The 23,697-nt window shown below is 38.7% G+C and overlaps 3 protein-coding genes across 3 annotated transcripts in view; 1 reads left to right on the forward strand and 2 right to left on the reverse strand.

Moving 5' to 3' along the window:
- The window catches only part of LOC137286485 (potassium voltage-gated channel subfamily KQT member 1-like), an 88,199-nt gene extending 84,104 nt beyond the window's left edge, over nucleotides 1–4,095 (reverse strand). Inside the window, exon 1 of the mRNA XM_067818377.1 lies at nucleotides 3,996–4,095. The gene's annotated coding sequence lies outside the window, so the exon portion shown is untranslated. The remainder of the gene's footprint in view (nucleotides 1–3,995) is intronic.
- LOC137286739 (putative uncharacterized protein DDB_G0287599) lies at nucleotides 718–1,020 on the reverse strand. Its single transcript, XM_067818721.1, has one exon. The coding sequence runs from the start codon at nucleotides 1,018–1,020 to the stop codon at nucleotides 718–720; it is 303 nt and encodes a 100-aa protein (XP_067674822.1).
- Nucleotides 4,096–12,772: 8,677 nt separating the features above from the next.
- On the forward strand, nucleotides 12,773–23,139 carry LOC137286740 (mucin-1-like). Its single transcript, XM_067818722.1, has 3 exons — nucleotides 12,773–12,787; nucleotides 12,962–13,701; nucleotides 22,869–23,139. The coding sequence occupies exons 1-3, from the start codon at nucleotides 12,773–12,775 to the stop codon at nucleotides 23,137–23,139; spliced, it is 1,026 nt and encodes a 341-aa protein (XP_067674823.1).
- The last annotated feature ends 558 nt before the right edge of the window (nucleotides 23,140–23,697 follow it).

Here is a 23,697-nt window from a genome sequence, read left to right on the forward strand (position 1 = left end):
GGTTTCTCAGAAACACAATATCTATTGTTATCAACAGGTGAAAAAGAGACGGGTACCCAGAAACACAATCGCTATTGTGATCAACAGGTAAAAACAGATGGGTACCCAGAAACACAATCCCTATAGTAATCAACACGTAAAAACAGACGGATTCTCAGAAACACAATCTCTATTGTAATCAACAGGTGAAAACAGACGGGTACCCAGAAACACAATTGCTATTGTAATCAACAGGTAAAAACATGATGTTCTTACAGCTATTGTAACAATCATGGTTTTGGCTCTTACCGTCATACTCATGACAGTAATCATTTTCATTGTTATTGGTCTCTCAATGGCCAAAATAATGCAACATTCCTGTTACAATGTTCTTTCTCATAACAAATATCTTTGTAGTTCCAGTTATTATCCTCAGCTTTATTGTCATATTTGTTACAATTATCGATGTCATTATCATTTTCTTACTTGTTAAAATGGTTATTTTCATTCTCCTTGTTACAACTATCATTCTCATTATCACTGCCATACATGTCACAATCATACTTACTGTTACTGACATGCTTGTTACAATCATTCTCAATAACTGTTTTACATGCGACAATCATTCTCATTGTTACTGTCATACTTGTTACACTTCTCATTGTTACTGTCCTACTGGTTACAATCATTCTCATTTTCACTGTCTTACTTGTTACAATCATTCTCATTGTTACTGTCTTACTGGTTACAATCATTCTCATTGTTACTGTCACACTTGTTACAATCATTCTCATTGTTACTGTCATACATGTCACAATCATACTCACTGTTACTGTCACGCTTGTTACAATCATTCTCATTGTTACTGTCACACTTGTTACAATCATTCTCATTGTTACTCTCAAACTTGTTACAATCATTCTCATTGTTACTGTCACACTTGTTACAATCATTCTCATTGATACTGTCACACTTGTTACAATCATTCTCATTGTTACTGTCACACTTGTTACAATCATTCTCATTGTTACTGTCATACATGTCACAATCACATGTTTCATAGTTACCTACTTCTTTCACCTATCATACTTATTTGCTACAAATATTGTCCTACTTGCAGTTAAAAGAAACGTGACTTCCTCAATACATTCATAATCCTTACACTTCCAACATATATAATGGCTGTTTTGTAGTTAATGTGCTACACCCATGCAGCCTGCTATCACCATGGTACAGAGAGGTTGTGACTGGCACACGTACATACACCTCATCCATCCTCAGTATTGGTGACACATTCTATCTGGTCTGATGAATGTCTGTCAATGTTGGTCAAATCTAGGTGATTGCACCCAGATAGTCATGGTTTGTAGAAAATGAAGAACTGATAATGTGATCTTTCATCAGTACAAACAGAACATATGTTACCATTCAGTGACTGTATCCAGGGATTAATAGCTTGTACCTCACCAGATGTTTCTGATGGCTGATTAGCCTTGTACATAGGAGACAAAAATCAATTATTTTATTTGTAATATTAGAAATTGCTTGTAATTTTATACTGAGCAAAAAAACCCAGACAGTTGATTTGTTTTTCAATTAGTGTTTTTTTCACTTGTACAAACAAAACTATTATTTTCAAAACAAAGGAAATTGTAGAAAATCAGGTAATTTTGGTACAACCAAAGAGGAAATTGAAATAAAAATGCCACGAAGATACAAGACTTAATATACTGGCAAAAGATCAACTTCCACATTCCCAAATATACTGAGCCATGGTGTTAAAGATAACATATACTCTAGAGGGGTACAAATACACTACTACTACTACTACTACTACTACTCTACTTACAATATTACTGTCACTTTGACCACAGCCTCGCTTTCGAGGAAGAAATCGTTATGTTACAAGTGTATCATGCAAAATCCTTTCGGTCGTCATTCATTTCCTACAACAAGTAAGTAGTTTTGATTTTTTTAACTCGATGAAAACAAATCCAAGTAGCATCTTCTAACTTGGAAGTGAGGTCAGTGTTGAACAACCCTATTTAATGTGTACAGGCTTCTAAAATGCTCGCTCTGCACTCACAAACAACATGTTTCACACGAACTGAGGGGTATGATGGAAATCGGTTCATAGTGACACCATCGCCCGACAGCAACACAATGATTCCTCATGTCTTTGTTCACGTTGGGAAATCAGCAAAATTATAAGCTTGTTACACATTTTATATACAACTAACTGAAAATCCTTCCTCACATACGATGTCACTGCAGGGCTCTGGTGACAGAGGTACGTAACTTGTCTGTGGTTTCGTTGGTGGGCGACAGTGAAGCAGACAACTTTTTGGCAACTTTCATATGTTATGGTCTTTCATATATACGAGGGGATGTCAATAAGTTTTGAGCCTTGAGCATTTTCCATACTCAGGTGTCACAGCCTATGGTACAACATTGAACCTTGGGGTGTAGCTGATGTGATATATAAGTTTTGGTATCCTACTCTCAGAAGTTATTGAACAGCTCACATTGACAGAAAGAGACCCCCCTCATGGCAGTCTGAAAATGAATAAAATTGAGTATAGAGCAGTAATTAAGTTTTTAGTTCTTGAAGGACACTCGGCGAAGAACATTGAAGAAAGGCTTTCAGCAGTTTATGGGAAGTCTTCCCCTTCATCTGCTACCATCAAACGATGGGTCAATGAATTTAAGCATGGTAGAGAGAGTCTTGAAGATGACCCCCGTCCAGGTCGCCCAACAACAAGCACTATTCAGGAAAACATTGACAGAGTGCATAGACTTGTGCTGGAAAATCGTCGAATCACACTCCACGAGTTAGAGGAGACCACAGGCATTTCACACGGATCCATCGAGACAATTCTTCATGAACATCTCGTCATGTCTAAGGTGTGCGCAAGATGGGTGCCAAGAATGCTTACAGATGAAATGAAGCGAACAAAGGTCACCATAAGCAACTCCATGCTAACCAGATACAACAAGAATCCAGAAGATTTTCACTTTAGGCCACTAACCTGTGATGAAACCTGGATCCACCACTATGATCCTGAGACCAAACAAGAATCCATGGAATGGAAACATGTCACTTCTCCCAGGACCAAAAAGTTCAAAGCCTCCAGATCAGTGCAGAAGGTAATGGCGACAGTCTTCTGGGATAGCAAAGGCGTCATCCACATAGATTACTTACCAAAAGGAAGAACAATGAATGGGGAATATTACGCTAACTTGTTGAGGCAAGTGCAACAGTCAATCAAGGAGAAGCACCGGGGCAAGATCAGACGTGGTATTCTTCTACATTAAGACAATGCTCCAGTACACACCTCTCGCGTTGCAGCCGCTGCTGTCCAGGAATGCGGGTACAAAATCTTGCAGCATCCCCCCCTACTCTCCAGACCTGGCACCAAGTGATTACCATCTGTTCCCAAATCTCAAGAAACAGTTGCGTGGTCGTAGATTTCAGGATGATAATGAGCTTATTGCTGCTAACGAGGCTTGGTTTGAAGAACCAAAATGGTGTCTTCTACAGAGATGGCATCAGCGACTGGCAGAAAAGATGGAACAAGTGTCTTGACTCACAAGGGGACTATGTTGGAAAATAAATGTGGTTCATACCAATATTTTGTGTTTTTCTATGCACGGCTCAAAACTTATTGACATCCCCTCGTAATTGTCAAAAGAGTACAAAAAATGTGAGTTTATTCATTCTTTAACTATAATCCATCCTTTATCCACCTGCCTGGAATGTAATACATCCTTTATGCATCTACCTGGGGTGTAATACATCCTTTATCCACATGCCTGGAATGTAATACATCCTTTATACATCTAGCTAGGATGTAAAACAATCTATATACATCTACCATGTGATGTAATACATCTTTTATACATCAATAGTGTGATGCAATACATTTTTTATACATCTGCATGAGATGTAATCCATCCTTTACACATCCATTATGTGATGTAATACAACCTTTAAACACCTACCATATAATACATACAAGTTGCCATAATCTGTTCTGTCCATCACTACAGCCAGTTGCCATGATCTGCCAGAGAGTTCTGGCCATCAGTGATGTTGCCATAACCTCCCAGACAGATAACTCCTATCAACAATGGTGAAACAGGAACCTTGCTGTATGCAGTCAGCCCAATCAATTAGCTACACTGACAGCCACAGACAGTGATGAAAAGTCACTGGACCATAGCTTGTAATGTCTCGATGGCTCTAGGGAATGCATTAATGGGAAACTCATCACTTGCTGTTGTCAATGTGTGATGCTGACCTCAACTGCTATATATGATTCATGGCTTTGCATGGCCTGCCATGAACGTATGCTCGATGTGATGACCCCAAACCAGGAACACATTCAAAAGTTACATCTATCTTGCTAGTATTCAGGCAACCACTGCAATGATGACTATTTGGTTGGTGACCTTGAAACCAGGAACACATCCAAAAGTTACATCTATCTTTCTAGTATTCGGGCAACCACTGCAGTGATGACTATTTGGTTGGTGACCTTGAAACATTATCTTCCAGTTTACATTACCAACATTCAATCACAGAAGAACAAGTTGTCATTTGAGTTTCTCTCATAGATATTTTTCCAAACAGGAAACTATACAGCTGTGCCACAGGCATTAAGATGTTATGCAATGAATTTTGGAATGAGATTGGAAGTGTGATGGCAAAACTGATAATTTGGATAAACAAAGAAAACTGAACATGTTAGTAGCAACTGCAGCTAAAACAGAACTAGTAGTCAATCAATCGTCAGAGTTTCCACTGACAGCCATTTTACCATTAGTGGTTGTCAGGAGCCATAGGACGCTAAAACTCATTATGGACACTTCTACTCCACCAAGACTGACCAAGTCCTTTAAAGAACATGCAGCCCAATGTTTATCTTGTGAGTAATACTTCAAACATGCATTATTTCTTGGGTATAGCCACTTTGTATGTGTGAAAGTACACATATATTACTGACAAAAGTTATCTTTTGGGTTCGAAGAACATATTATAACCATTTTATGGAACTAAGAAAGTCTGAATTCTGTAAACAACATACAGTTCATTCATTTCTTATATGCTAAAGACAATCCTATGCCCCAGGATAAGCTGGCTGCCCAGAATATGGTTGCTCCAATATAACAACAAGCAAGAGGAAACAAACAGGGTTGACACTATATAACCAAGTAGCAAACCTGGTCATTTCATTGGTAACCATAAAAGTAACACACATGAATATCTGCAAGAATACAACATTGGGAGTCATCTCATGCCAAAATTTATTTTTTTCATTAAGTGCATTTTAGTGTTCAGACGTTCTACTGAATGACCAATAGGCTGAAGACTACATTACATTTTCTATTCTGAAGCTTTATAAACACTGTATTCCACAAAGCGAGCATGGTTATAAGTCGTAACATCTAACATGCACATTTGATTGTTACACTGCTACTGTGGTCCTGTGGAACAAGGTCCACACAACAATGAATACAGTGCTATTGATGTCAATGATCCGATTGTCGAAGATTATCTTTACACATATCTACACTATTATGTCAAAAACATGTTGAAAGCATGTGACACATCAATGCAGGAATCTAACAGGTAAGCCAGTTACTTACACATGGCAGATCGTCCACTCAGAGGTAGTAAACAAGAGAAGCAGTATTCATGGGCTTGCGTATATGGTCAGGTTCACCTATGAAGCACAAGCTTGGACAACTTCTCCTCCACATGACTGAGTGGATTAATGTATTTGTAGCCCTGTCCAAGGCCAGAAAGTCACATATTTAGCTCTGTGAATATTTATGCTTTTACAACGACCAGAAATACCCCATAACCCTCATACATAAAGTACAGTAGAGTCATTCTTGTATTGTGCTGCCGATAAATATAGGCCACTTACTGAAAGACAGGGTCTTGCATGTGAAAAGATGGCCTCTTAAGACACTCTCTCTCAATGAAAGCTATGGGTCCTTTGTGGGGAATAATAAATGGGATTCAACAACCAATCTTATACTGCAGCTCCTTGCAACTGGAAACAACATGTCCCAGGCAAGATCAGAAAAAATATCCGACATGTTTGAGTTGTTCATTTGAAAATATCCCCCAAAAAATGCACTAGCTCACTTTGTCACTTAAAGTACAAAATTATAATTTTTCCAGTGATATGAATGCCTGACAGTCTGTCTCACAGTCCCTGCATCCCATTATCATGCTCTCTGTCTATTCCTCTGTGAAATGCTAAAACAGCAAGTGAAACAAGTCTAGATGTTTTTCAAGTTGAGGAATATTACTCTAGCTATAATCCACTGGGGCTCCTTTTCAAAATAAATGGAAAAGGTTTGTTTTTGAAGAAATCAAGTGTTTTCAGAGACAAAGTGTAAGTTGTGAGTGAGAGAGTGAGTGAGTGAGTGAATGAGGAACACTTCCTGATTTTACATGGCGAGAAGCAGAGGACAGCCCAAGTGATGTCTACATTGGAAAAATCCACAAGAATGGGTATGATGCTGACTATCCTAGAAGTATACTTGGCATGACTGGTATTCACTTCCCACTCGCAATCGCCAGAATGTGATTCTTAAAGAAAATATCAATATGAAATGTCATCTTTGCAATGAATTTACAGAGACTGTCCAACACCTTGTCAGTGGATGCCCTTCCTCGGCACAAACAGCTTATCTTAAAAGACATGATGGCATGGCTCGCTGCTTTTACTATCGTCTCCGCCATGCCTGTGGCTTTGACTAAGAGGTCCATCCATGGTATGACCCTGAACATGTCCAGGGTGTCCTGGAAAATGATGCTTTTAAGCTTCTCTGGAATAGGCCAATATACACTCTGAGACGAATTCCAGCGAACAAACCTGATCTTGTCCTTTTTGATAAAGCCAATGAAATTATTTATATCATTGAATTTTCTGTCCCTTTTGACAGCAATGTGTTTGGCAAGATTCAGGCAAAGCATGATAAATATGCGGACCTCGCCTTTGAAATGTCTCGCTTGCATCCCAAGTACACTGTCGTCAGGCTCCCCATTGTTCTCGGTGCCCTTGGTTTGGTACCTCCTGATCTCTTGGCGCAGATGAGGAGAGTGCCCGGGTTCTCCTCCAGGAGCACAGCCCTTCTGACAATCTGGGTAATGCAGAAGGCTGCAGTGTTGGGAAGCCTCCATATTCTCCGGAAAGTTCTTGGTGGGTTCGACTAGGCAGTGTTTCATGGGAGAAGTCCCATTCGCTGTCTGGGCTGCGTGTAGAGGGGGCGAGGGCCCTGAGCTGATGATGAGCTTGACCAGCCTGACTGTGCCAGGATCACCCACACCCTCTCTGCTGTATTTCTATCTCAATCTGTAAAACATAATAATTAACATCAACTAGCAAAGAGAGTCCAGTGTCAGAGATAGTCGGTGTACTGATAGGTCTACAGGTGGGCTTTGCACACCTTTAGAACATTGGTTTTCAGCATAGCACAAGATACAACTGACCACAGTGATTTGGCATGGCCTTGACTGCTGGGAAGTCCACACCACCTCTTATCACATTGTCATTTATTGTAAATCTGACAAAGTTTAACGATTTTAATACCATCATGGTCTGTGCTTCACATGTTTCAGGCGACATCATAATTAACCACTTGTACTCATGATTATTTAATTAAAAATGTTTCTTAAGAGTTGAGATTTAAGAGTAATTTGTGAGTAGGTGATCAATCAGTAGATCAGAGACCTAACTGATATCTCTGTAATGAAAATACAGCTGTAAGTTTCGTGGCTCACCTTAATATTATAGTGAGAACCAAATCAAAGATACTTGCATTGACAAACTTGCTAACTGTCCATGCATGTATTTGTGGGCATGTTCATAGAAAACACCCTACCTTACATATCTTACATATGCTTATTATACAATCAGTCAACAAACTCTGCTTTAAGCTCAGAATTCATATAATAATGGAATTTTTAGGTTTTATTTTATTGCAAACCATTGTTGGAACTGTTTGTGTAAATGAAGGACCACACAACAACACAGTGTTTCATGTGGATGTCAGGAAAGCCAAACATTACTTTGTTTAAAGATTAACTATTACGACAAACTGAAAGAAAAAAAGAGCATTTGCAAATACATAATCTCAGCTTTAACTGCCACTGTTGAGAGGTTTAGTCAATAGATGAAGGCATATAAAAATAACAGTGTTCGGGTCATAGTGAGTAAATTGAGTTTTACACCGCACTCAGCAATATTCCAGTTATATGGCGGCGGTCTGTAAATAATCAAGTCTGGACCAGACAATGCAGTAATCAACAACATGAGCATCAATCTGCACAAGTGGGAACCAATGACATGTTTCAACCAATTCAGCGATCCTGTTACTCGCCTCATATGACAAGCATAGTCGCCTTTTCGCAAGCATGGGTTGCTGAAGGCCTATTCTACCCGGGACCTTCACGGGTTGTTCGTGTCACAAGGTGAATACACAAGCAAAAACACTTGTAAACATTTTGTTCACATGTGAATGTGGTGTTTGTGGTTACTGATACTTTAACTTAATGCCGCTGAGAATTTTATATAAACTATAATAAAATGAAGCATAATAACAATCATCAATATTCTATATCCTGGTGACATTACTGGTGTCCCCATCTTCACATTGCTGGAATAAAAGCCAAAAGCAGTGTAAAACCATACTCAATCACTCATATCATGGTGGATTGTGAATAATCAAGAATGTACCAGACAATCCAGTGAGTGATGGCGTGAGCAACAACCTACTCTTTCTGGGTATGATGTCACAGTCACAGTGCCTAAGTATCTAGTTCCCATATATACCAAACAGCAAAAGAAATGCAATTTTCAGGAAATTCAAATCTCATGAAAGTAAACTTTCATGCTTAAATCTTCTTTTTATAAACTTAAAACAAAAATCTTTTCTTTTGCTGTTCAGCATAAATCAGCCTACAACAGGCATATTACAGACGTTGTTTGGATTGGTCTGACCTAGAATCGCCCAAGGGGACAAACGTCAGAAAAAAAACACTGATTCCAAATCATAACTTTTTGCAGCATTACAAATCAATGAAGCATCATTATGTCCCATCAATTCTAAGAAATAAACCCTCAGATATGAGGTGACCAGTATTTGCCATGAAGCATCCAGAGGGATCAGTAGATGACTGGTTGCATTCATGCCTGAATTCCACGGTGGGCCAGATATCACTGCAATTTCCACTGTGTCATACTGAATAATTCCAAATAATTACATCAGTTTCACAAGAGCAAAATGAATAAATTCATACAGACTATTGGCATAATTATTCCAAAGACAGTTGATTACATCCACAGTAAAAGCTTCTTATGAACCATGTCAAAACCTGTATATACACCAACCAATATCCCCTGCTCATGTAATAACACGACGGAAAGATAAAAATAGCCAGGATAGAATTGATTCTGTACCATGCAATGTAATATACTACATAGCAGCATTAAAAAGGCAAACAGCATCTAGACTTGAATTTGTATTCAATCTTCACAAGGTGATAATGAAAGGGCTCAAAGATAAGGATGGAAGTCAGACCCATCTTGAGGCAGTTCAGATAAACAGTATACTTCTGTATTGGTGATCAATACTACCCTGAAGGTAAGGCACAAAGTAGCCTCCCTACAACCCATTAATGTGTCCAGGACATGGATGAAGACGGGGGGCTTAAGGGAGGGGAGGATGGAGGAATGTTCACTCTGTATCCCTTGCATGGAGATCACTGGTGGCTGATAACACCTAGAAACCCACACATCCTGGTTCAGATGTATGGCCAGACACTCACTCATAAACCACAATGATGTGAAACAGTTAATTTCAAATTGTCTTGGAATGATTGTGAAGACTTGGCTTTCCATTCCTGAATAATGTCATCAAAATCGTATTTAACATTGGACCAATTCCACAGTACAGAGGACCACACACCTTAGACTGTTGCTATGGGACCAAAGACTACACACCTTAGACTGTTGCTATGGGACCAAAGACAACACACACCTTAGACTGTTGATACAGGACAAAAGACTGAATATCTTAGACTGTTTCTAGGGCCACAGGACAAATCACATTTAACTGTTGCTATGGGACTACACAGTTTGTAACAGGCAATACCCCCCAGTACCTGAACCTTCCAGCATGTCCCACACCGAGTGCATTACCTTTGTGTCTGTTGCCACCCTGTGTGAATTGCAAATGCAGCTTCTATTCAATCCCACAATTACTAAAACATGAGGATGACAGAGCAGTTATACACAGACTTGCGAGTTATCAAGGAAGAGACACAAATATTCATTGTGGTACTTCATAAGCTGGATACAATTGCATTTAGGCCTTTACCCCACGAGACTGGCAGAAAACAAACCCCTATCACTGCTTTGTTCCCCCGGCTTGTTGCGCAATAGACATGTCTGATTCTTCCATGTCTCATCAATTTGCTGCCAGCATCACGCCATCAGGACACACATAGGAAATATATCGGTCCAAAATATATTACAAAGGCTCACATAGAAAACTTGCCTCCATGTGTAAATTCAATTAACACTTTAGTCACTGTAACATGGATGATTTACTTTATGGTCTGTGCTATTACCCTGTGATAGATATAGACAAGAAAGGCCTTCTTTCAATGTTGTAATGGCTGTATTGATATTTAAAGTGTTCATTTCCATCTGACAAACAGTGTGAATACCGATCCTATAATAAATACTAACACTATTTGGATTAGCCTAAGGATATTGAGTCAGTCCTTCACCCTAATTTCACACTGTGTTACACAACACATCTATCCACAGATATCTGGATTCAAGTCAATCCATTTATCCCATTCCTTATTTATCCTATGAGAGACACTTGGAAATAACGTAATGAAAAGTTCTAACTGTGAAACCATGCTGGGTATGAAACGTTGACAACGGAACCTATTCCATGTGACATTCATTGATTAATTATTCACGTTCCCAATTAAAAGCATCAAAGATGGCTGGACACAGGACCAAGAAAGCATCAATAAGTTGAATGAGGACAAAAACATTGGGAATCTTGCGACAAACTAAGCCTCAACTGAATGATGACTTGTTCCAGTTTTGCTCCGTGGCAAAGGCCTATCTGATTTCATTCTGTAACAGCCATAATTTTAACTATAACATTCACATTCATGGCATATCATTTCGTCTCTGTCATGATGATCTTGGTGAACGCACTAGGCTCACTGGTTCTATTTCCATTATTGATGTGAAAATATCAGCTACGGCCATTTGTCAGGCTTAAACAATCACGAGATTAATCTTTAATTGTTTGTTTGCTTTTTTTTGCATAGTCACCAATACTTAAGGTATGACATAGCGGACCGCTGATAAGCCACAAGTGCAGACAAACCAGTTGATGTGATGGACAACATAATGAAAGTCTCTCACTGTCAACACCAAAATCCCTACAAACAGTTTTACAATGTTTTCAACATAAATCTGACAAATTTTCGCTGCTGCCTTTATCAGTTGCAAGATACTTTTCAACAGATGTCTTGAATAATCACCTTATCAACGATCTCTTCTACATTTAAAAATCAGCTATCAACACATTTCTTCAACAATTCTAGACATCATACCTTCAACATACTCGTGAGGTTTTCTTTCCCTCAATCATCTTGAATCAAAGTTAATTTCCAAAGAGCATGACCCTCACAACTAACAACCACAACTTCGTCTTCTTTATCCACTTTAACTCACTGAGTTTACCTTCACACTGAAATGTTTATTGCCTTATAAACTGCCTTATAGATAAATTTCTCCATCTGACTTTGATTACCATGATCATTAAGTGACCACTGACAGCTTCTTCAAACAATAATTACTTTTAACAAGTTTCCATTCATTCTCTTCTGTTATATTTACTGTAGGCACCTATCATCAGCTCTCATTCAAAATTTCCCAGAAACATATTCTCTGAAACTGGCCAAAGGTTTAGCATATATTCCTTGTATTACTTGCCGACTGCACAGAGAGATGATGACAAAAAGAGGTAGAGTCTGCCCATTGATTCTCGTTCCTTGCCAAATGGATGTCAGAGGTTACAATTAAGACTGCAGCACTTTGATTTCCATTAACTGATGCCTGCATCAGGCACTGCAAGGCACTAGACTGCAATATATAAATGTGACTACAATTGTCTATCTTTATGTACCATATTGATTCTCCATACCAACACTACCTGAAAGACCATTTTCAATGACAGATACAAAATAATTCCATGGACAATCTCTCAGCATGTCATCCGCCCTTGTCCCTGGAGAGATGGCATACTGGTGTACAAGCACCAGCAGAAAGCAGGGAATACCAGGTACCATGCCTGTTCCGTTATGCAACACTGGTGCCAGATCAAACCAAGTCCACTCCCGCAGGATAAATGCCTCAGGATAATGGAACTGTTATGAAACACTTCATTACAATGAAGCTCCAAATGCAAGTTTACCAAATGTGACTATTCTCCATGAGAGGACAATAGGTTATAAAGCACTGTCAACTGCAGATAATCGATTCCCCTCAAACCCCACCACTAATAACTTTTACAGACATTTCTAAATCACAACCTGTGCTGCTTAATCCATCTATGATAAATTTCAGCAAATCCAATATCAGTTTTCACAAATGTGTAGTCAGCATATAATTACTGAGCCAATTTTGCTACACCTTTAGAGGCAAGCTGGTATCAATGAACGACTGCATTAGGATCAAAGATGGGCAAGACTTCTGTAAGATTGGTATCACAGTAACTGCAAATCAAGGTCACTCAATCAAACACTTAAAATATGACTAATTTCAATTAAATTAAAAGTTTAATTAACTTGAAACCATGTTCATCTAGCAATCAGTAGTTTTCTAATGGCTAAGGGGCCTCTTAATCAGCCATTTCATTACATTCCTAGAGCTTGCCATCATCTAACCCAGGACACAACAGTAACCCTTCCCTACATTCCTACAGCTGGCCATCATCTAACCCAGGACACAACAGTAACTATTCTCTACATTCCTACAGCTGGCCATCATCTAACCCAGGACACAACAGTAACCCTTCCATACATTCCTACAGCTGGCCATCATCTAACCCAGGACACAACAGTAACCCTTCCCTACATTCCTACAGCTGGCCATCATCTAACCCAGAACACAACAGTAACTATTCTCTACATTCCTACAGCTGGCCATCATCTAACCCAGGACACAACAGTAACCCTTCCATACATTCCTACAGCTGGCCATCATCTAACCCTGGACACAACAGTAACCCTTCCCCACATTCCTACAGCTGGCCATCATCTAACCCAGGACACAACAGTAACCCTTCCCTACATTCCTACAGCTGGCCATCATCTAACCCAGAACACAACAGCAACCCTTCCCTACATTCCTACAGCTGGCCATCATCTAACCCAGGACACAACAGTAATCCTTCCCTACATTCCTACAGCTTGCCATCATCTAACCCAGGACACAACAGTAACCCTTCCCTACATTCCTACAGCTGGCCATCATCTAACCCAGGACACAACAGTAACCCTTCCATACATTCCTACAGCTGGCCATCATCTAACCCAGAACACAACAGTAACTATTCCCTGCCCCATCCACCTGATTTCATGACCATGATATTTCCTTACACTATTCAGTAACATCTTCAACCCAGTCATTTGTTGAAACTCAAACATCCCTCATGTATACCTTCTCCTTGTGCATTATTTGCTTGATAATGGCATTAACATCTACACTCAAACTTCCATTGCAACACAGAAGTTGTCAATCCTCCTTATTCCTCTTCATATCAACATCAAAAGAAATGTTCATTAGTTGCTTATTTACAGACTATTGGCACAAAATTGTTAAGTGCTGTATTCCTTGAACACAAAATGGGCATGCCCCAATGCAAATTGAAAGGTACATTAAATTCAGCACATCTTCTCATACAGCAATGTCTCATCTCAACCATTCTCTGTAACCTACATGACAGGTTGTCCCATGTAAATTGATCAAAAATAATTAAATGCCACCTGCAATAAATAGAATGTGATAAAAGATAGGTTCTAAGCCGGATACATAAACGCTTAGCCAGAGGTGTGATATATATGAACTGTGCACAGTTCATGTAGATATGCACTTCCAGTAATAGCCAGACCACACGTCTCGGTGATATTGCAGGACATGATCAACAACCCAGTAGCACATGATCATATAAATATCCAATTAAATTTACTCAAGCATAAGGCTGTGTATTTTGAGAGTAAGCCACAAACCCTCATTGTCAGTAATACTACTTCTCATATATGTTGACTCACTCAGGCGTTACGGCCCAACTGACTCCAACTTTTATGATTTATTCAATGTTCACACACAAGATCAGCTTCAGTCAGGGTTATAAACCTGTTATCAACTAATCAACCCTCTATATCATTTATACCTAAATCAAATAATAACAGTTTCCATAACCCTTGCAACACAATAACACCATGATATAAAAAATGTATTTCCTGCAAAATATTCTCGTACAGAGATGAGGCAGAAATCATGATTGTCTAAAGACCTGGAATGATTGAATGATACAGTTTTACATCAAATATTTCAGTTTCCATGACAAACTTGCAATCTAGCTTCACACAATCAATTCTTCCAGATATCCTGTGCAGATCAGCTACAACAGCTTTCTATTCATTTCAAATGGTGTTAGATCTGAAGGAGACAAATGAAATATCAAAGACTGTACTGATGACATGGCACAGACCAGCATAGCTAGAACTTTATGATTATCAACAATACAAAGTCAGTGCATCACATGGATAGTCTCTAGTGGACAAAATTTCTTCTATCCTTTTAACAATAACTGTCAGTGGCTGACATTGAGGTTAAGAGTTTCATTGAGGAAACTAGAGACATTTATTGCATACTTTTTTTCAAAATCACTGAGGGTGAGGGGCATCATTGTGATAATATTCCGATAAATATTCCTCAAACATAAAATTTTATGGTGAAATATAGAGCCTGCACGATCAACAGGGTAAAAGATAGTAGTATTATGCCCAGATTGGTCTGTTCTTATTGGATGGTCCTGCTCAGATCTCATGATGCTGAAAGTGTCAGGTTTCAAAGCAAATGGCAGAAGAATGGTTTAACTCTTCAACCGTAAAAACTATTAAAAAAACAACAAATTGTAAATTAAGCAATATAAGGCACAAGGTTCAACAACAAACAGTGACTTACATGGAGGTGAGGCTGGCAATAGTAAGATATCTACTACAGAGATGTTTAATACAACAGTCAGTTGCACCCTACAGAGAGAAATGCCTCCTTCAGGTGTCCAGTAGAGGACATCCATGATATGATTCATTATGGAGTTCACTGTTTATCCTTGAAACAGTCATCATCAAGTTGGCTAACAGATCCACACTCATGAGTCAGATATGAATAGTTAAGTTACTAGTATCCAGTGGTAAGACATCAAGAATGAAACAGTCATCATCAAGTTGGCCAATAGATCCATACACATGAGTCAGATATGAATAGTTAAGTTACTAGTATCCAGTGGTAAGACCTCAAGAATGAAACAGTCATCATCAAGTTGGCCAATAGATCCATACACATGAGTCAGATATGAATAGTTAAGTTACTAGTATCCAGTGGTAAGACCTCAAGAATGAAACAGTCATCATCAAGTTGGCCAATAGATCCATACACATGAGTCAGATATGAATAGTTAAGTTACTAGTATCCAGTGGTAAGACCTCAAGAATGAAACAGTCATCATCAAGTTGGCTAACAGATCCACACTCATGAGTCAGATATGAATAGTTAAGTTACTAGTATCCAGTGGTAAGACCTCAAGAATGAAACAGTCATCATCAAGTTGGCCAATAGATCCATACACATGAGTCAGATATGAATAGTTAAGTTACTAGTATCCAGTGGTAAGACCTCAAGAATGAAACAGTCATCATCAAGTTGGCCAATAGATCCACACTCATGAGTCAGATATGAATAGTTAAGTTACTAGTATCCAGTGGTAAGACATCAAGAATGAAACAGTCATCATCAAGTTGGCCAATAGATCCACACTCATGAGTCAGATATGAATAGTTAAGTTACTAGTATCCAGTGGTAAGACATCAAGAATGAAACAGTCATCATCAAGTTGGCCAATAGATCCACACTCATGAGTCAGATATGAATAGTTAAGTTACTAGTATCCAGTGGTAAGACCTCAAGAATGAAACAGTCATCATCAAGTTGGCCAATAGATCCATACACATGAGTCAGATATGAATAGTTAAGTTACTAGTATCCAGTGGTAAGACCTCAAGAATGAAACAGTCATCATCAAGTTGGCCAATAGATCCACACTCATGAGTCAGATATGAATAGTTAAGTTACTAGTATCCAGTGGTAAGACATCAAGAATGAAACAGTCATCATCAAGTTGGCCAATAGATCCACACTCATGAGTCAGATATGAATAGTTAAGTTACTAGTATCCAGTGGTAAGACATCAAGAATGAAACAGTCATCATCAAGTTGGCCAATAGATCCATACACATGAGTCAGATATGAATAGTTAAGTTACTAGTATCCAGTGGTAAGACATCAAGAATGAAACAGTCATCATCAAGTTGGCCAATAGATCCACACTCATGAGTCAGATATGAATAGTTAAGTTACTAGTATCCAGTGGTAAGACCTCAAGAATGAAACAGTCATCATCAAGTTGGCTAACAGATCCACACTCATGAGTCAGATATGAATAGTTAAGTTACTAGTATCCAGTGGTAAGACCTCAAGAATGAAACAGTCATCATCAAGTTGGCCAATAGATCCACACTCATGAGTCAGATATGAATAGTTAAGTTACTAGTATCCAGTGGTAAGACCTCAAGAATGAAACAGTCATCATCAAGTTGGCTAACAGATCCACACTCATGAGTCAGATATGAATAGTTAAGTTACTAGTATCCAGTGGTAAGACCTCAAGAATGAAACAGTCATCATCAAGTTGGCCAATAGATCCACACTAATGAGTCAGATATGAATAGTTAAGTTACTAGTATCCAGTGGTAAGACATCAAGAATGAAACAGCCATCATCAAGTTGGCCAATAGATCCACACTCATGAGTCAGATATGAATAGTTAAGTTACTAGTATCCAGTGGTAAGACATCAAGAATGAAACAGTCATCATCAAGTTGGCCAATAGATCCATACACATGAGTCAGATATGAATAGTTAAGTTACTAGTATCCAGTGGTAAGACCTCAAGAATGAAACAGTCATCATCAAGTTGGCCAATAGATCCATACACATGAGTCAGATATGAATAGTTAAGTTACTAGTATCCAGTGGTAAGACATCAAGAATGAAACAGTCATCATCAAGTTGGCCAATAGATCCATACACATGAGTCAGATATGAATAGTTAAGTTACTAGTATCCAGTGGTAAGACCTCAAGAATGAAACAGTCATCATCAAGTTGGCTAACAGATCCATACACATGAGTCAGATATGAATAGTTAAGTTACTAGTATCCAGTGGTAAGACCTCAAGAATGAAACAGTCATCATCAAGTTGGCTAACAGATCCACACTCATGAGTCAGATATGAATAGTTAAGTTACTAGTATCCAGTGGTAAGACCTCAAGAATGAAACAGTCATCATCAAGTTGGCCAATAGATCCACACTCATGAGTCAGATATGAATAGTTAAGTTACTAGTATCCAGTGGTAAGACATCAAGAATGAAACAGTCATCATCAAGTTGGCCAATAGATCCACACTCATGAGTCAGATATGAATAGTTAAGTTACTAGTATCCAGTGGTAAGACATCAAGAATGAAAGAGTCATCATCAAGTTGGCCAATAGATCCATACACATGAGTCAGATATGAATAGTTAAGTTACTAGTATCCAGTGGTAAGACCTCAAGAATGAAACAGTCATCATCAAGTTGGCCAACAGATCCACACACATGAGTCAGATATGAATAGTTAAGTTACTAGTATCCAGTGGTAAGACATCAAGAATGAAACAGTCATCATCAAGTTGGCCAATAGATCCATACACATGAGTCAGATATGAATAGTTAAGTTACTAGTATCCAGTGGTAAGACCTCAAGAATGAAACAGTCATCATCAAGTTGGCCAATAGATCCACACTCATGAGTCAGATATGAATAGTTAAGTTACTAGTATCCAGTGGTAAGACCTCAAGAATGAAACAGTCATCATCAAGTTGGCCAATAGATCCATACACATGAGTCAGATATGAATAGTTAAGTTACTAGTATCCAGTGGTAAGACATCAAGAATGAAAGAGTCATCATCAAGTTGGCCAATAGATCCACACTCATGAGTCAGATATGAATAGTTAAGTTACTAGTATCCAGTGGTAAGACCTCAAGAATGAAACAGTCATCATCAAGTTGGCCAATAGATCCACACTCATGAGTCAGATATGAATAGTTAAGTTACTAGTATCCAGTGGTAAGACATCAAGAATGAAACAGCCATCAGCAAGGTGTCCAGCATAAAGACACTCGTGAGTTACATATGAATTATTAAGGAATCCAATGGTAAGACATCAAGAATGGGACAAACAACATCAAGGTGTCCAATGGAAAGACACCCAAGAGTGAAATATACAAGCTATGATCCAGTCATACAGCCATAAGTGACACATCTACAATATTGTGCCAAAAACTGGAGAGGTGTCCCACTGATGGTAAACAGATTGTGACCCTTAGATCCTAGAAGATCCTGGCTAGTATTGCTATTCAGTAACCCAGCTGTGTAGATCAATGTTCATGCCCTCAATCATACGATTGTGTGGTTCATGATATACAGACTGCCTGAATATTACTGAAGGCGGCATAAAACTTAACTCATTCATTATCAAATTGTGAAATAGCCATTAGTTAAGTATCTGTTAGGAATAAGTGGTTGAGATGGATCAGTGCGGTTTTATTCAGTATTGCATGATGCCTGGTCAACCTAGTGTGGCAGGAGGGACAATGTGATCAAAGTCTTGGAGAAGTGGACTTAATCCCTTATTTCACTATCATGAGAGACAACTTCCACAAAATTTATCTATGTTCATTTGTACAAAATACAAAAACAAAACATGAGATGCACACCTTTATAGTTTCTATAAAAGACATACTTAAGCTAAATGAGTTTTGTGCTGTGTTTTTTGAGGAGAAGTGAATAAAGTTCACCCCCTGTTGTATGGGACAAACAGGATGAATAGAATTTAATTCAACTAAGCTCAAACATCAGCAAAAGAGACAAATTTATGAAGTGGATAACATGCATCCCACTTTGTCGCCTATTACACTATCATAACAGTGAAATTCAGCAAAAAGTAACTTGAGAAATCTTTAAACTTACGAAAAAAAACAATAAAATAGAAAAAAAAAAATATGAGACGCACACCAAAAGAGTCCCAAGAAAGACCCATATAAGTTTACAGAATTCTATAAAGCAGTTTTTGAGGAGAAATGGATAACATACACCCCCTCCTCGTCCCCTGTTACACTATCATCACAGAGAAATTCAGCAAAATGTACGCAAGTTCAAATGTCTCTGTTGTCACCATTAGAGTCCCAAGATAGCCCATGTATAAGTTCATTGCATTCCACAGAGCCTTTATTTGTGGTGAAGTAGAAAGAGTGCATTCCCTGTTTCATTTGGATGAACGGACTGAGACATGAACACTGAGGGTAACCCTATATGCTCCCGTCATACTTGGTGAAGCACAAGTAAAACGTTACACAACAACAAACAGCAAGTTAATCTACATGACATCCTTTCACTGACCATCATCATACCTCATCCTGACATTTACAGGTGCTTCAAGTAGTGCGGGATTTTGCACTAGGATCACCATCATGAGTTTCCAGGATCTACACTGGAGAACACTTTTATAGCAACAAAAAGTGGAACATACTTCAAACATGTTGTCCAACAATGGGAACTATCATATGTTGGGGGAATATAAAGCATTATTGCCTATTGACATATTAGTTATTGAGATTGGACATGTTCTCTGTCGTGATGTACCTCATCAACATTTACCCATCACGATTTGGCATGCTTCTGTAATGTTGGTTCAGCCATTAACACACATCCTTTCATTGTTATTCTATACGGTAGTTACGACAAAACCTGCCCGTAGACCGGAATCGGTTATTACAAACCACATGAAGCAATGTTGATCCTTCCGGTCAGAAACACCAGCTTGTCTGAGTCTCAGTGTTGATCAATAGGCTCTGCTCGTCTAATGTTGTACCCTCAGGTAGGAGCTGGTCCCATGGACTCCAGTCATTCACATTCACCACAACTAAGGCCAAACAACATCACCAACTATTCGTACAAGTATAGGTGACCACTATGAAGCAATGTAATCCAATCTTAAGCATTATGTACGCCTAAAATAGAATGATTCCGTCCAGGAGGATTAGGCAGCTTAACATGAATAGGACACATGTATTACCATACATCTGATACCATTGTGTATCATAGGCATTGTGGAAGAACCATAAATCTATGAAGTACTTAACAACTCTATGCTGATAGGAATAATATCTTTGAGTATGTTTAACACATGATATCATGAAGCACTTTAAACTGACAAGTCTCAATTTACATACCAACATCATCAGGAAGTACATTAAACTGACAGGACTCTATTTATATACAGACATCATCATGAAGTACTATAAGCTGACATGACTCTATTTATATACAGACATCATCATGAAGTACTATAAGCTGACATGACTCTATCTAAGTAGGAACAACATCATGAAGAATTTAAACTGAAATGACTCCACATATATAGACAAATGACACCATATAGTGATGCTATATCCATATACATGACTGTCCATTTGGTTTAAAGTGACATGCCTATCCTTGTTGGGACCATATCATGGAAAACTTTAAACAGACATGACAATCTATGTTGGAACCACGATTATCAGTGTCAGGACCATATGATCACATTCATCAAAATCTACTGCTGCAATACAGGAGTCAATACAATCTTGTTATTACATTATTTGCTTATGTAAAGCTTTCACAGCATACCTCCACTTTGGGCTGCAACATATTTTACTAGTTTTTTGGGTGTTTTCTTTTTCAATCAGGTCATACCAACTCGTGATTTCTGGAGAGTAGCTATAGCCAAATGATTCAGTTTGGTTTTATGCCACTTTTAGCAAATATTCCATCAAGATCATGTCATGAAACACCAGAAATGGACTTCACCCATTTTGATCATGTGCGGAATCAAACCCAGGTCTTCAGCGTGATGACTGAACACTTTTATCACCAGGCTACCCCAGCACCCAGCAGCCGCTGCAAGGGATACACAAATATGGATGTTAGTTGGAAGGGATTGCATACATATATCACTGCCATTCTTTGACACATTTAAAGTCGTCCATCACACATGAATGACTCATAAGGAGACTGATACTTAAACTATAATTAAATAGTATCTGGCAATAGCAATCAGCTGTGTGAAAGAGTAATGTTTAAAAGCATAATCTTCAGAGCCAAGAACATTGTTAAGAGTGTGGATATGTGCGAATTACAAATATGCACTATTCTTATTATCTCACACATTTTGGACAATATTTTGGTATATATTGGGTCATATGCACTAACTTTAGCTTCCTGCTGATGCCATTAATGACTTATTAGCCCTTACGACTTGCCCGAAATCGATCATTGAAACTTTGAGGCAAACAGCTTCCAAACAAGAATACTTGCTATATATGGAAAGTAAACAGTTGCTGTGTACATCAGTAACTATAGCCCATAGTGTTGCCGGTCTTGTCCAACTGGCTTCAATCATAAGTTGAGTGTAGGATCTTTGTAAAGAGCTTTCCATGGGACATAACCCCACTGTACTCTAAATACATACTTTTGGGGGGGGGGGGAAATAAATGATATGGCAGCTTCCCTGAGCGCTAACAGTCAGTATTAGTGAGTGAAATGCATAATTGATTTTTAAAGAAGCGTGGTATGACAGAGTGACTTCAAAGTTGGTGCTATTTGGAACATTATACAGGAAAAATTGACCTTGCAATAACATGATATTGGAATATGTTATTCCTGGTTTAATATAATTCACAATTTCTTCCAATTATTGTATAAGAAATCTCTTTGAGGTAACACTACATGGTAACCTTAAAGTGAATCAACTCTAGATTTTGAGAAAGGGGCATACAGCAGATTGCTATTTCCGTCTGAGTTTACAAGAAAATACAACAGGGTAATCGTAATCTCTGCATAAACGCAAGGCCCAGCTGGGCAGGAAATAGACCAGAAATGGTAAATCACCATGTTTTAGCACAAATTACACATCTATATTGACCAAGCTCATTATTTCATGTTTGTTCACAGGAGGTGATATAATGTCACATTTCACTGTGCATACTACTAGAAAAACATTCTTTAAAAAGTGGCTGCAACAAATGTGAAAGGAAGTGAAATATCCTTGGGTGAACTAGATAGTCGAGAAAATAAATGCCATGAAATACTTCAAGATACAAGAAGTATGCTGTGTAGAATTCCTGGTAAAGCTGTATTCCATTCACTGGGTATTAAACCACGAAACCAAATGTTCCATTATACTGTTTCACAAATCAATCATTCTTCATGTACTGGGAATTAAGCATAACAGATGTTACACTGACAAGAACCAAATGAAAACTAACATCTAGTCATTAATCATGCGTACTTACAATTAGGTAATCTCATGGGTTCACCTTCACAAACAACCAACACACAGGCCTCAAACAAGCTTCACAAACAACAAAAGTACAGACCCAGGACCACTCGCACAAAGACAGCAGAGTTGGCCTTTAGCCACCTGCACAGTGAGCAACAGGCCTGGCAACATCTGCACAAACAATGAGCAACAGGCCTGGGAACATCTACACGAACAGACAATGAGGACCTGGCCTGGGAACACCTGCACAATCAGTGAGCAACAGGACTGGGAACAGCTGCACAAACAGGGATCAACAGGCCAGGAACAGCTGCACAATGAGGAACTGTGAGGCCTGGGAACAGCTTCACAAACTGGAGCCACTTACAGAGAGACAGTGAGGACCTGGCCTTGGTCCAACTCCTAAGACAGATAGTGGGGAAAACGATTAGCTGGGACCATCTGCACAAACAGACCATGAGGAACAGACCTTAGGCCACCCTAACAAACAGACAAGAACAGGCCTTTGACCAACTGCACAAAGAAGACACAGGCAAGTATGGGATTATCTGAACAATATTAACAAACCCCTTTTAGCAGGAATTTTAACAAACTGATACCTGCAGGAATTTTAACTGACTCCTTACAGCAGGAATCAGGATTATATGAAGCAGTATACAAATGCTACTACCCATGTTAACATCATTATTGCTCATTAAAGGGACTCATCCAAATCAATGACATCGTGTGGCAGCTGAATGCAGATCGTGACAATCTCAGACAGTTAGATGGCGACAGAAGTTGCCTCCTTGATCATCCCCATCCAGCAATATCCTGCTGTAATGCCCATGCTCAACAGACAATATTTGCCGTCTGCTCCCAACAATCACTGATTCCCAGAGATATCACA

Source organism: Haliotis asinina, chromosome 6 (genome assembly GCF_037392515.1).
Source record: "Haliotis asinina isolate JCU_RB_2024 chromosome 6, JCU_Hal_asi_v2, whole genome shotgun sequence".
Classification (NCBI taxonomy): Eukaryota; Metazoa; Mollusca; class Gastropoda; order Lepetellida; family Haliotidae; genus Haliotis; species Haliotis asinina.